This window comes from Rhinichthys klamathensis, unplaced genomic scaffold, assembly GCF_029890125.1.
Source record: "Rhinichthys klamathensis goyatoka isolate OS25496 unplaced genomic scaffold, OSU_Roscu_1.1 h1tg000433l_1, whole genome shotgun sequence".
NCBI lineage: Eukaryota > Metazoa > Chordata > Actinopteri > Cypriniformes > Leuciscidae > Rhinichthys > Rhinichthys klamathensis.
In genome coordinates, this window is record NW_026606929.1 from 16,504 (window position 1) to 29,835 (window position 13,332).

Sequence of the window (13,332 nt, forward strand, 5' to 3'; positions counted from 1 at the left end):
AGAAACACAGCAGAAAAAGGAAACTGAAACGAAATCTGCGATCTGATGTTTGATGGAGTGAGAATCTAAATTTACATTTAAGCCTAGCCAGTATAGTTTAACAATGGTAAAACCCTTGGTTAACTTAGACCATAAAAGACACCCAATGTTACCTGTTTCGCTTTGCTTCACGTCATACCATTTATTCTGTTGCTTTGTACAAAACCTCTTTATTTGTTATCTTTTCATTTGTGAATAGGAAACAGTGACATGAGATGTGTTTACCTGTATTATGTGTTAATGACTGCATTGTGTGACTGCATGATTAATTAGGTCATCAGAAAATGATGTCATCAGAACTTGAAAATAGGCAGAACAAAAAATCTGACAGAGTGGAAATCAGACTTCAAATGATGAAAAAAGCAATCATTCTGCTCCTCCTCAATGAACTGTTTAAAATAGAAAGATCTCTCAGAAGTCAGGAAGTTGCTTTTCTTGTGGTCATCAGAAACTGAATAAAATATGCAACATGTAACTTATGCCATTTCTTAACACAAAAAAAGAAAACTTCACATACTTCTACTAAGTTATTAATCACATTATTGTTAATAATTGTTTTAGACTTGTAACATTTGGTTATTTATTTTTAAAACACACAGTTATTTATATGAAATGCAGCCTTGTCTGACTTAGAATAATTTAATACACTGCCACTAGCTGAACATCAGGGGTAAGGTAAGTTGGTAGGATAAATGATGGTGATTTTTTGTTTATTTATTTTTTTACACTTTTGACTTCTGCAGTTTACATCGATTATTACCCTACACTTCAGACCAACAACATAGAAGACTTTAATCACAATTACAACTCATGGACTTCTTTTAAATTACTTACACTAATTAATCTTCCTAGTCATATTTTCATTATTTCTTTCCTCCCCAGTCCACCCAATGTTATCATGATGGGAAAAGAACAACATAACATATTTTCTCCATGGGAAATTTCTGTGATGTTATTAAACAACAGTCAATTTATTAGAATTCAGAGTAAGTCCATTATTTGTAGACATATTGAGTTAAGTAATATTCAGATAATTGTGGTCCTCAATCTGCAACTCTTCCTCACTCTGTGTGCGAGTGCTCTTGGGTTTGTTGGACTGACCACTGGGAAGGCCTCCAGGATTCAATGCTGGGTTACTTCTCCTCTTCTGGTGGAAGAGACAGTGGTCGAGATAAACATTTGGTGTGACACATGCATGAAACATGACTTTACTAAGACACATTTATAGAGGACATTCCAGGTCTTTGTTAGAAGGGTGGCACTTAACATTATTCATAAAAAATATGGTGAGAAAAAATAATTTCTTTGTAAATCATTCACTGTTCGGTCATAACTTGTTGCATTGAATTCAATAGATTCTTTTCTCTCTTTTTTTATTCTTCATCTTTCTTTAGAATGTGGACTAATTTTGAGATTATTACCTTATAGCAAACCACTCCAGTGATGATTCCACATAGTACTATTAAACCAATGCCACAACCAACCGAGATCATCACTGTGATGGGGAGACCTGAGAGAAGATTAACACAAAGTTTCATTCTTTTCAAGTTTTTCTATTATCCTTTCTTATTAGTGCAAAAAAAAAAATTCAGGCCTATGCATAAACAAACATCACTAAATCTAAATTCAACTGATATAGTTCAAATGATTCAAAAGATATAACAAACCTAAACTATGAGAATATGCAGAAACAGATCTTCACATCAATTCACAGATACTCTTTGTTACACAGTTAAAAAAAAACTTTTTTGTGCTGAATTAGCAAGGCCATGCTGCAACTAAAATCTGTTTTGTAACCTATAACCCTAGCATATGACATCCACCATAATAACATGGTACAGAAAAAAACATATGAAGAATAAAAGTTCACTAGCTTTTCTAGCCATGTCATGCACACAGATAAGAAACAAATGGTAAATGGACTGCATTTATATAGCGCTTTCACAGACCCAATGGCCACCAAAGCGCTTTACATATTGCCTCACATTCACCCATTCACTCACTCATTTATACAACGACGGCAACAACATCATGGTAAAACATTTTGACACTAAAATATTGCAATAAACATTAACAACATAAAATAACATAAACATAAAACCCTTTTGTAACTGATAAGAAAAAAACAATAAGAAACATAATTATTAAAATAAAAAACCATCAAATGTAGCAGGGAATTCTGAGAATGTCCGTTTATGTTTTTTCGCTGTAAATTATAACATCCAAAAATACATTTAACAGTATTTTACTGTAAAATTACACAATGTATGGTTAGATTTATTACAGGAAACTTACCGTTAACCAATTAACAGGTTTTTGCTGTTGCATTTTGTCTTTTACAGTTAAAATTACAATATTTTTTACAGTGTATCTGTACCAAGTATGCTCTGTTTTGGCTTAGTTCTAGTTCATGTACCTGGCTGTATCCTTTGTTCTCGTTTTCCAGCCACTGGTTTCTTAGGTTAGTGTTCTGCTTCTGTTTCTGTTCCCATGTAAGCCCTCAGTTTCCTGTGTTTCGTTGTTCTGTCGTCAGTGTTTTGCGTGGTTGTTATGTTATTCTCCTGTGAGCTCCTCAGCTGTTTATTTTGGATTTATGAAAGACTGTGTTTTTGTTCTTACTCCTTCGTCGAGCCCTTACTACACTGTTAAAAATTGCTGTAAAAATACAGCCAATTTCCAACAGTAAAATACTGTTATTTCAATAAACAGTTTTATCCTGTAAATTTACAGTCTATGCTCCATAAATTAATTGCTTGCTGTAAATTTACAGCATTTATGTGTTAACCAATTTGTTCCTGGTGTCACGTGTTGATCTAAACAATACCGTTGTCATGCATACTTGACCTGTAGTGCGGAACCGGAAATAAAGTGTTTGAGTTCACCCCCAGTAAAATGTATATGGTGTATGTGACATGGTGTCAGAACAGAAGTAGGTCTATCATTACTTAATACACAAGGAGAACATTGCACGACGGCCGAATATTTTCCGATGGAGGTTCTACACTACAAGCCACCCGAGCCGTTTGATTTCGACTGTCCTAATGTGAGCGCCGCGTGGAAGAAGTGGCAGCAACGTTTTGCCCTGTTCCTCACAGCATCGGGAAACAGTGACGCATCATCAGAGAAAAAGGTTGCTATTTTGCTCACGATACTCGGAGAGAGAGGATATGATATATATAGTAACTTCAGATGGGCACCGGCTGAAGGTGAGAGAGAAGCGGAAAATTGTAATGACTTTGATACTGTGCTCAGAAAATTCGAGCAGTATTCCAACACGAGGAATCCAGTAATGGCTTTGCGTGCACAGTTTTGGGCATACCAGAGACCTGAAGGCCAGGGTTTAGAAGCATTTGTGAATGATCTCAGAACGATGGCAAGTAACTGTCAGTTTACTGATTTAGAGACCACGCTACGAGACAAATTATTTTTTTCCATAAAAGATCCGGCAATGAAAATGAAAGTAATGGGTGATGACGGCAATGCATCTCTTGAAATAGTGACACAGCGAATGCGTACGTTTGAGAGCGCCAAGCGGGAACTTGATATGATACAAGGCAAGTCGCCGCAAACCCCGGACAAGTCAGTTCACACTCTAAACACCTACTCGCGAGGCAGAGACCGTGGACGTTATCGAGGACGAGGTAGACAGCGCGTGCAGTCAGCACAAGCTAGTAGACACCCGCAGAGTGGAGCTACCGCTAAAGTGACACAGCACACGTCCAATGCATGCAGCAGATGTGGTACAACGCATCAACCTCGCAACTGCCCTGCGTATGGTAAGGAGTGTCGTCGCTGTAAGAAATTAAACCACTTTGCTGATCATTGTCAAGCCAGAATGCCTAGCTATCATAGTAGAGGGCATGGTCGTGGAGTATCAACTGTACACTCAGTGGAATCTGATTTTGAACATTTCTTTATTGACTCAATGACACATGATCTCAGTGACCCCTGCTGGTATGAAGAGGTAATTGTTAATGAGGACAAGATTAAAATGAAACTAGATACAGGAGCAGACACAAACTGTATGCCACTGTCACAGTTCAGACAGCTAACAGAATACACCAGCATCCCTGTTTATAAGTCTTCAGCTAGACTGTCAGGATATGGAAAGCACAGTATAGAGCACATAGGAAAAGTACATTTAAAATGCTCGACACGCAAGGGTGTTCAAGCGAGCTATGACTTTTTCATCACAACTGAAAATGGACCATCGATCTTAGGTCGTCAAGCATGTTCTGGTCTTCGACTCATTCAAAGAGTAGACAACATTGAAAAATCACTAACTCAAGAAGATCTGATTGAACGGTACCCTGATGTGTTTAGTGGTCTAGGAAAATTCACAGAGCCATATGACATTAAGTTGAAGGCCAATGTGTCACCTGTAATTCACCCACCGCGCAGAGTGCCTCTGAGTCTTCATAACCGTCTCAAAGAAAAGCTTGATGATATGGAAGCAGCCGGCGTCATCCGTAAAACATCAAAACCCACAGACTGGGTCAATAGTCTTGTGGTAGTGGAGAAAAAGGATGGATCACTTCGTTTATGCCTAGATCCAAAAGATCTGAATCGCGCCATTAGAAGAGAACACTTCATGATTCCAACCAGCTCTGATGTGATCAGCCAGATGTCTGGGAAAACAATGTTCACAGTGCTTGATCAGACAAGTTCTTACTGGCAAGTTCCTCTCACTGAAGCCAGTGCAGACCTGTGCACATTCAATACTCCCTTCGGGCGATATTCATTCCAGCGAATGCCATTCGGAATATCAAGCGCCAGCGAAGTCCTACAGCGAAGAAACCAGATGGTTTTTGGGGACATCCCAGATGTGCATATTATAGCGGATGATTTGATTGTCGCCTCACTAGATGAGAAACAACATGACAAGACATTACATGATGTGATGCAGCGTGCTAAATCCATGGGATGTAAGTTCAATAAAGAAAAGATCAAATTCAAGAGGTCTGAACTCGTGTACATGGGCCATGTGATCAGCAAGGAAGGTCTGAAGCCCGACGAATCAAAAGTGACAGCCATAACTAACATGCCTGACCCAACTTCAAAAGAGGATCTTCTAAGGATCATGGGCATGATCAATTATTTGTCACAGTTCATACCTAATCTGTCCACAACGACAACGCCACTACGTAGTCTACTCAAAAAAGACACAGCATGGACATGGGAACAGCAGCATGCAGCAGCTCTCAAGATGTTGAAAACACTTATCAGCAGCAAGCCAGTGCTCAAGTTTTTTGACATAACCAAAGACACTGTGATACAGTGTGACGCGTCATCAACCGGTCTTGGAGCCTGTTTGCTGCAGGATAGTCATCCCATTGCATATGCATCTCGTTCTCTGACTGCATCTGAACAAAATTACTCTCAAATTGAAAAGGAGCTGCTGGCGATTTGTTTCGCAACTGAAAAGTTCAACCAGTATGTGTATGGCAGACCAGTGACAGTACAGTCCGACCACCGTCCGCTCGAGATGATTACCAGAAAGCCACTGCATAAGGCTTCACCACGGCTCCAGCAAATGTTGTTACGCCTGTTGAAATACAACATTGATGTGAAGTACCACCCTGGAAAACACATGTACATTGCGGATACTTTGAGCCGAGCGTATCAGACCAGTGATGCTACATCTTCCAACATAGAGGATGCACAACAGCTACGGGTACACAGCATCACTGAGGTACTGCCTATGAGCAGCCAGAGAATTGAAAAAATCCAGCAAGCATCAGCCAATGACCCAACTCTCCAGGCAGTAAGTGCAGTGAGTCAAAGAGGTTGGCCGTCTCACAAGTCAAGTGTACCTCGCCTAGCGCAACTGTTTTGGCAGGTGAGAGATGAAGTATACGTTGAACATGGACTTGTTTTTGTAGGAGACAGAGTAGTAATCCCAGAGTCTATGCGACAGGAGATTATTTCCGCCTTACATGACACTCATATAGGCATTGAGAAGTGTAAAACCAGAGCCAGAGCTATCATGTATTGGCCTGGGATGTCTAGAGACATACAAGAAGCAATTGCTCGTTGCAGTGTGTGTGCAAAATTTCACAGAAGTAACGTCCAGGAGCCAATGTTGCCACACGAAGTGCCAGACCGTCCATGGGCTAAGCTGGGTTCTGACATATTTACTTATAATGGAACAGATCACCTACTCCTCGTTGATTATTTCTCTAAGTACCCTGAAGTGGTGAGTCTGAGAACCAAGACAGCACAAGAGATCATCAACAAGCTGAAGTCTCTTTTTGCCAGACATGGAGTGCCGGACGTGTTGGTGAGTGACAATATGCCATATGCCAGTCATGCTTTTCGCCAGTTTGCCGCAGATTGGAACTTTGACCTGGTGACGTCTAGTCCTACATATCCTCAGTCTAATGGACAGAGTGAGAGGTTTGTGCAAACAATAAAACAGCTAATGAGAAAAGCAGCAGAGGATGGCAAGGACATTTACAAGTGCCTGCTTGATCTCCGAGACAGTCCTATTAGCGGACTCAATGTCACGCCAGCACAATTGCTTATGGGTCGCCGTCTCAAGTCAATCTTGCCTGTAACTTCTCGTAAACTGATGCCTCAAACCTCGGTGCAAGGTAGAGATGATTTGGTGGCTCGACAACGACAGATGGCACACTACTATAACCGGGGAAAGAGAGAACTGCCTTCCCTCCAATCTGGTGAAAGCTGCCGCATCAGACAAGGCCGCGTGTGGAACCGTGCAGTGGTGATACAACCTCATGCCACCCCTCGATCATACACTGTCATGACAGAAAATGGAACCACCTACCGACGCAACAGAATTCACCTGTCTGCTGATCCTGACAAATCTGCACTTCATGTGACACCGGACATTGCTGTCCCAGACTGCACACCTACAGAGCAGATGGAGACACGAGTGTCCCCTACCAATAGTGGGTCCCCTAAGGCACCCTCACAGCCAATGACAGTCTGTGAACGTCCAGCCAGGGCAAGATGTTTGCCAAAGAGATTTGATGACTATGTTATGCACAAGTAAAGCTTAACTAGTGTACATGTGCTAGTAGCTATATGTTCAAGTCTTAGCACTAGATTAATATTTAAGTTACATTTATACACAACTGTTGACTTAAAAGACATTATGTCTTCACGCAAGATCTGAGGTTAAGATTGTGCTAAGAGAAATTGTGGTTCATTATGTTTATTGAAAAGGCTAGATGAATAATATGCACTATACTTTACTACTGTAAGTATAGCAAGAGTGTAATTACGACTAAGCATATGCAATTTAGAAATATCTACAAATAAGCTTTGTTGTGGGATATGTTGAAATATTATAAGTTTAGAGTTTGTTTGTTTTAAAGGGGAGATGTCACGTGTTGATCTAAACAATACCGTTGTCATGCATACTTGACCTGTAGTGCGGAACCGGAAATAAAGTGTTTGAGTTCACCCCCAGTAAAATGTATATGGTGTATGTGACACCTGGAAAAAACAGTCTTGGACTGTAAAAAATAGCACGTGTGGGCGGGGCATCTTCAACGCGGTCTCTTTTCGAACAGAAAGCAGTCAAAGAACAAAATGGTTTCGCAACACTCCTGCTGTCTTAAAGAAGGCCACTGTTCAAGGTAAGTTTATTTCTTTGCTGTTATTCTATTATGTTGCTCCAGAGTACCTGTAAAATCGCCTTTTTCATGAGGTATTTTTTTTAACTGCTTACTGAGCGCGAATCGCGTTTTGAAGACAGAGCTCGACGGTTGAGACATTTCGCCTAGCTGCTAATGAATGCTCTCTGAGCTCCGATTACTAACGTAAATCTATGCGATTATTACTGCGAATTCTTTGCTTGGCTAAAGTTGTTACCATTTAGAAATTGGTTGGGCTTTCTTTTGTAGTAGCCTAACCCTTAACTCGATTTATATGAATTTGTGATTCAGTAACGTTACACGGTGCGAATCTTACCAGATGCATCAATTCGCATAACGTTAATATCATGCACATAAGATTGAGAATAATTACAAAACAACTCGAAATATCCAGATCCAATGTTGTAATTAAAATGTAGTGGTCAATTTGTTTATTTTCCATGCAAATAATATTAAAATTCCCAAAGCAAATTAGATATGTTTTTTTTTTTTTTTTGATTTAGTGATGCAAGTACCTGCGTTTTTGTGAGATTCACATGTAAGTTAGGCCTAACGTTATAGTATTAAGTCAAAGAGGTTGTGTTTGAAAGACGAGGCAGAGACGGATATTCTTTGCGGCGCGAAACACGTTTTTGCAGACAGACAGTTATCAACAGCTGAGGCATTTCACTATTCAATGTTCTCCGCACTCTGACGTCGATTTTCTTTGCTTGGTTAAAGATTTCGAAATAATTATTTTCTTCTTTTTTCCTAGGAATCCTTCACTTGATGTAAATGTTTTACTGAGACAGTTTGCCCTAATCTTTGGTGAGTTTCACGCCATGTAGGCCTATAACTTACTTGCAAACTTTGTGCACAATCATGCAGTAACGTTACCATTTTTGCATTTGATATTCCAGAAGTAACACAGAAGCAAGGATGACCGACACATGAGCTTCACAATTCTCTGTCACGTCACCATGTCCCTGGTGAACACTCTTATGGCAGTAGATCGTAAGTAATGATTTATAGTTCATTTAGTATTTATTTTATTTTTGTTTTTCTAACACAAAAATAAAATGAGTTAAAACGATTAATATTTTTATTACACACATCTATCGTTTGGCTTCAGATTTAGAAGACATTGATTCATCCACGGTGGTCTTGTGAATTAATGTTACGATTGTGGTGTTGTTTTTTAAGTGACAAAAGAATTAAGATTAGTTAAGTACATTAACATGATCATTTTATGTTTCTTTAAAAAGTGTTTGCAGAGTATGTGATCACTTTTTGCAGAGTATGTGATCACTTTTTGCAATGTGCTTTATTTTAGCACTAAGATTTTCTTGATTTTCTTTACTCTCAGACCTGGACTTCCTCTCAGACCAGATCTGTCAAAAGCTGATGTGGGACGTATTGGCTGTTTTTTGCCTCTTCCTACATTTCTTCACCCATTGGTTCTCGTGATTATGTCCTCTCAGATCTGGACTTCCTCTCAGGCCAGATCATTCAAAAGCAGGTTTGGGATATTTTGGCAGTGTTTTCCCCCCCCTCCCCCCTCTATCAAGGATTTTTCATCCATTGGTTCTCAATGTTTTCCTCTCAGACCCAGACTTAATCTCTGGCCTGGTTGCTGATGTGACATTTTGGCTGGTTTTAGTGTTTTGTTTGTTCGGGTTTTTTGGGTTTTTTTTGCCTCTTTGTAATGTTTCTGTGTTTGCCTACTGGTTCCTCTCATTGAATTTTAAAATGTATTTTCTGTTACTTTTTTTCCTTAAATACTGTTAATGTATTGTTAAAACCTGTTACTTATTTTAAATAAATGGCAAACAATGTACTAATACATAATCTGTTTTGTCTTTATTTTTTCCATTGAGTAAAAAGTCTGTTTGGAATGTCTGTATACATTATGCTACATATAGGGATGTTAATAGATATCAGACAATAGAGTAAATAAAAAACAGTATTTATATTCTAACTTTATGCTGCCAGTACTTTGTGAAATTACAGCACAGCCTTAAAATTAAAAACTGTAAAATTACGGTAAAGGGCTGGAACCACAGCTGCCAGTACTTTACTGTAAAATTACAGCATTGTTGAAACCGTAAAATTACGGTAAAGGGCTGGAACCACAGCTGCCAGTACTTTACTGTAAAATTACAGCATTGTTGAAACCGTAAAATTACGGTAAAGGGCTGGAACCACAGCTGCCAGTACTTTACTGTAAAATTACAGCATTGTTGAAACTGTAAAATTACGGTAAAGGGCTGGAACCACAGCTGCCAGTTCTTTACTGTAAATATACGGGTGAATTTTTTACAGTGTAGGCCTAATACAGTCAGTCGCGTTTGTGACAAGTCAAGTCAAGTCTTCATTTAGGCTATATTGCGCTTTTAACAATCCACAGTGATAATAGGAAATTAAAGTAACAGATTGTTTTGGCTTTATGGCAGCTCTAGAATAAAGTTATTTTCCAGTTAAAGTTATTTTTGATTGATTCACTTCCGTCGCAACGATCATTAGTTATTCACTTTTAACAGAAAACTCTTAAAGGGTTAGTTCACCCAAAAATGAAAATTATGTCATTAATGACTCACCCTCATGTCGTCCCAAGCCCGTAAGACCTCCGCTCATCTTCGGAACACAGTTTAAGATATTTTAGATTTAGTCCGAGAGCTTTCTGTCCCTCCATTGAAAATGTATGTACGGTATATGTCCTTGTCCAGAAAGGAAATAAAGACATCATCAAAGTAGTCCATGTGACATCAGTGAGAGTGAGGTTAGTTAGAATGTTTTAAAGCATCGAAAATACATTTTGGTCCAAAAATAACAAAAACTACGACTTTATTCAGCATTGTATTCTCTTCCGGTTCTGTTGTCAAGCCACGTTCAGTGGCGCTGATGATGTAAGACGCTGCTGACGTGTAATCTGGGAGACGCACGCTGTAAACAAAACAATCTTCGCAAATATGTCTAAGGATTTCGACACAGAGGAAGACTCCAGCCATATTTATTTGAACCCGAATACACGGACGCACCAGATACATGTCAGCAGCGTCTTACGTCATCAGCGTCACTGCGGACTCGTGAACGCGGCTTGACAACAGAACCGGAAGAGAATACAATGCTGAATAAAGTCGTAGTTTTTGTTATTTTTGGACCAAAATTTATTTTCGATGCTTTAAAACATTCTAACTAACCCACTGATGTCACATGGACTACTTTGATGATGTCTTTATTTCCTTTCTGGACAAGGACAGTATATCATACATACATTTTCAATGGAGGGACAAAAAGCGCTCAGACTAAATCTAAAATATCTTAAACTGTGTTCCGAAGATGAGCGGAGGTCTTACGGGCTTGGAACGACATGAGGGTGAGTCATTAATGACATCATTTTAATTTTTGGGTGAACTAACCCTTTAAGTTCTCTCTACGCAAACTTTAAAAACGCAAACCTGTGAGAACGCTGATAGCGTGCACATGCGCATTAAGAGTTTATTCTATAGGTATGCGCGTTTGAATATATGTGCGCACTGCGCAGGCATGTAGTCCTTCCCTAAAAAAAAATAATCCTCAACAAACTACTTGTCTGGCCTTAAAATTTATAATACAGAATTGTATCGCTTCGGCGTAGCCACGTAAACCAGAACTATCCGGACAACGATTATCTGTACAGAGGTAAAGGGAAGGAGGCCTTCACAGGGAGGACAGTTGACACTTCAGGACTGCATGACAGTATCCTTCACCTTTTTGTATCCCGCATGTAAAAGTTTGTCAGAGGTTTACATTTAGGTTTATGTTACGTCCATTATATTCTTTGTTTTAAGCAAAGAAACAACGAGTGTTACTAGTTAATTTTTTTATACTAGTAATTTTAATTGAATAAGTTCCAGTAGTGGAACAACAGTGGAACAAAGCACAGCACTTTTTTGATGATTGTGTCATGCTTGTTCTGTGTTGTGTGCTTCATCTTGATTCTGAATGTTAAATAATAGTCAGATATGTGTGAATATGGTAAATGGCCATAATGGTTATAATTATAATTTGAATGTGTAATTATAAAATGTCATTTGTAGGAACAAAAATGGGTTTATTTTTTGCTAACTGGCAAACTGCATGCCTGGTGTTATGTTGAGGAAGATCATTATTCTTACCATTTTCTGTCCTTTTCACTAGATTAATTTGTCCTTGAAGACTCCCTTGCGGGAAAGTGCTGAGTTTATAGCAGTAAGTCACAAAGTCGCTCTCTTGTAATTTTTCCAGTATAACGCTGTGGTTTGATTTTGCAAATAGACGACCAGCATAGTTGTTGTTAACTATACTGAGTCCATGGCTGGGGCTGAACACAAAAACCTTGTGATCCGGACACCTGCTCCATTCAGCGAGGCTTACTGTCATGTCTCTTGTAACCTTGAATTTAAAAGTCGCACTCCCACCCAAAGGAGCTCGAATCACAACTTCATCTGTAAAGGCCCCTATGAAAAACAAAGAGAGAAAGAAGAAAAAGAAGAGCAAGAGAGAAATAAATGGCACAAACTGCAATTTTCAGACCTGAACTGAACAGCATACAGCTTTTTCTCAGTTTGATCAGTAAATCATTTTTTTTAACAGTTTATAAAATAGGTGTAAAAAAGAAGAAGAAAAGAGCTCTGTCAGGTGTTTGTAAACCCGTATTTGCTTTCTCTTCCTGTATAACTGCCTCGGTTTCCTTCTTTTAACAGTTCAGTTGAGTTCTTACTTCATTAAAATATGTTTCATTATATACATCACAAGATTAATACACTACTGTTCAAAGGTTTAAAGAGGAATACATCAATACGTTTTTTAAAGAAAAAAGTAAACTTTTGAACTTTATATTAATAATGTATCATGATTTCCACAAAAAAAATATTAAGCAGCAACTGTTTTCAACATTGATATTAAGAAATGTTTCTTGAGCACCAAATCAGCATTTTAAAAAAAGATTTCTGAAGCATCATGTGACACTGAAGACTGCTGAAAGTGTAGCTCATGCCATTATAGGAATACATTTATAGGAATATATTTTTAAATAGGCCTATATCAAAACACAAAACAGTTATTTTACAACATTACTGTTTTTACTGTATTTGTGATCAAATAAATGCAGCCTTGGTTCAGATACAAGACTTCTTTCAAAAACGTCTCACAAAAATCTCACTGACCCCAAGCTTTTGCATAGTAAAGCCTCTCTCTGTCTGTGTGTGTGTGTGTGTGTGTGTGTGTGTCAGTCACATCTCATACCTGTTATAAGAGTTATGAAGAGTATCAACAGGTGGGTCTGGTGTTGTTCAGATAATAGAGATGGGTTCGTCTGTCCGATCCTCATGGTGCCTTGCGCTATGCTGGACGTGTGATGTCGTCTAATGCTTTTTTTCAGCAGAGAGAAAGTAACCACAAAGACAACCCTGCATGTAGTCATATAGCCCGTAAGGTGTGGGCTAGGGTTTCAGTAAATCTTATCTTTAAAAACAACTTCCTGTAAAGTACCTCGCCTAAGAACTACTATAGAGGTACGATTGTACCTAAGAATTCTGTATTGTTTTTAAAGTAGCCAGAGATTGATACTCTTTTACACTGCAATTTGTTTAAAATTTAACTGTACATTGTTCATATCAACCTTTATAAATTAAAATTGTAATTTTTTAAATAAAAGATAAAATGATTTCAC

The 13,332-nt window shown here is 38.6% G+C and overlaps 1 protein-coding gene across 2 annotated transcripts; it reads right to left on the bottom strand.

The window, feature by feature from the left end:
* Positions 1 to 1,041: 1,041 nt before the first annotated feature.
* Positions 1,042 to 13,049, bottom strand: LOC130071239 (uncharacterized). Of its 2 annotated transcripts, none has more exons than XM_056235932.1 (4): positions 12,906 to 13,049; positions 11,798 to 12,118; positions 1,461 to 1,549; positions 1,042 to 1,183 (listed from the first exon to the last, which is right to left on the bottom strand). In XM_056235932.1, the coding sequence occupies exons 1-4, from the start codon at positions 12,988 to 12,990 to the stop codon at positions 1,055 to 1,057; spliced, it is 624 nt and encodes a 207-aa protein (XP_056091907.1). In that variant the 5' UTR covers positions 12,991 to 13,049; the 3' UTR covers positions 1,042 to 1,054. The 2 variants fall into 2 exon arrangements, with proteins under 2 accessions (XP_056091907.1, XP_056091906.1); XM_056235931.1 differs by having other exon boundaries at positions 1,042 to 1,186.
* Positions 13,050 to 13,332: the final 283 nt, after the last annotated feature.

What these genes read in the sequence shown, in the direction of transcription:
- LOC130071239 (XM_056235931.1), bottom strand. Translation starts at nt 12,990, where the DNA reads ATGAGGATCGGACAGACGAACCCATCTCTATTATCTGAACAACACCAG. An exon ending in AGTGAAAAGGACAGAAAATG is followed by an intron (nt 1,550 to 11,797) that starts GTAAGAATAATG and finishes ATCTTCTCTCAG; the next exon opens with GTCTCCCCATCACAGTGATG. An exon ending in CTGGAGTGGTTTGCTATAAG is followed by an intron (nt 1,187 to 1,460) that starts GTAATAATCTCA and finishes CTCTTCCACCAG; the next exon opens with AAGAGGAGAAGTAACCCAGC.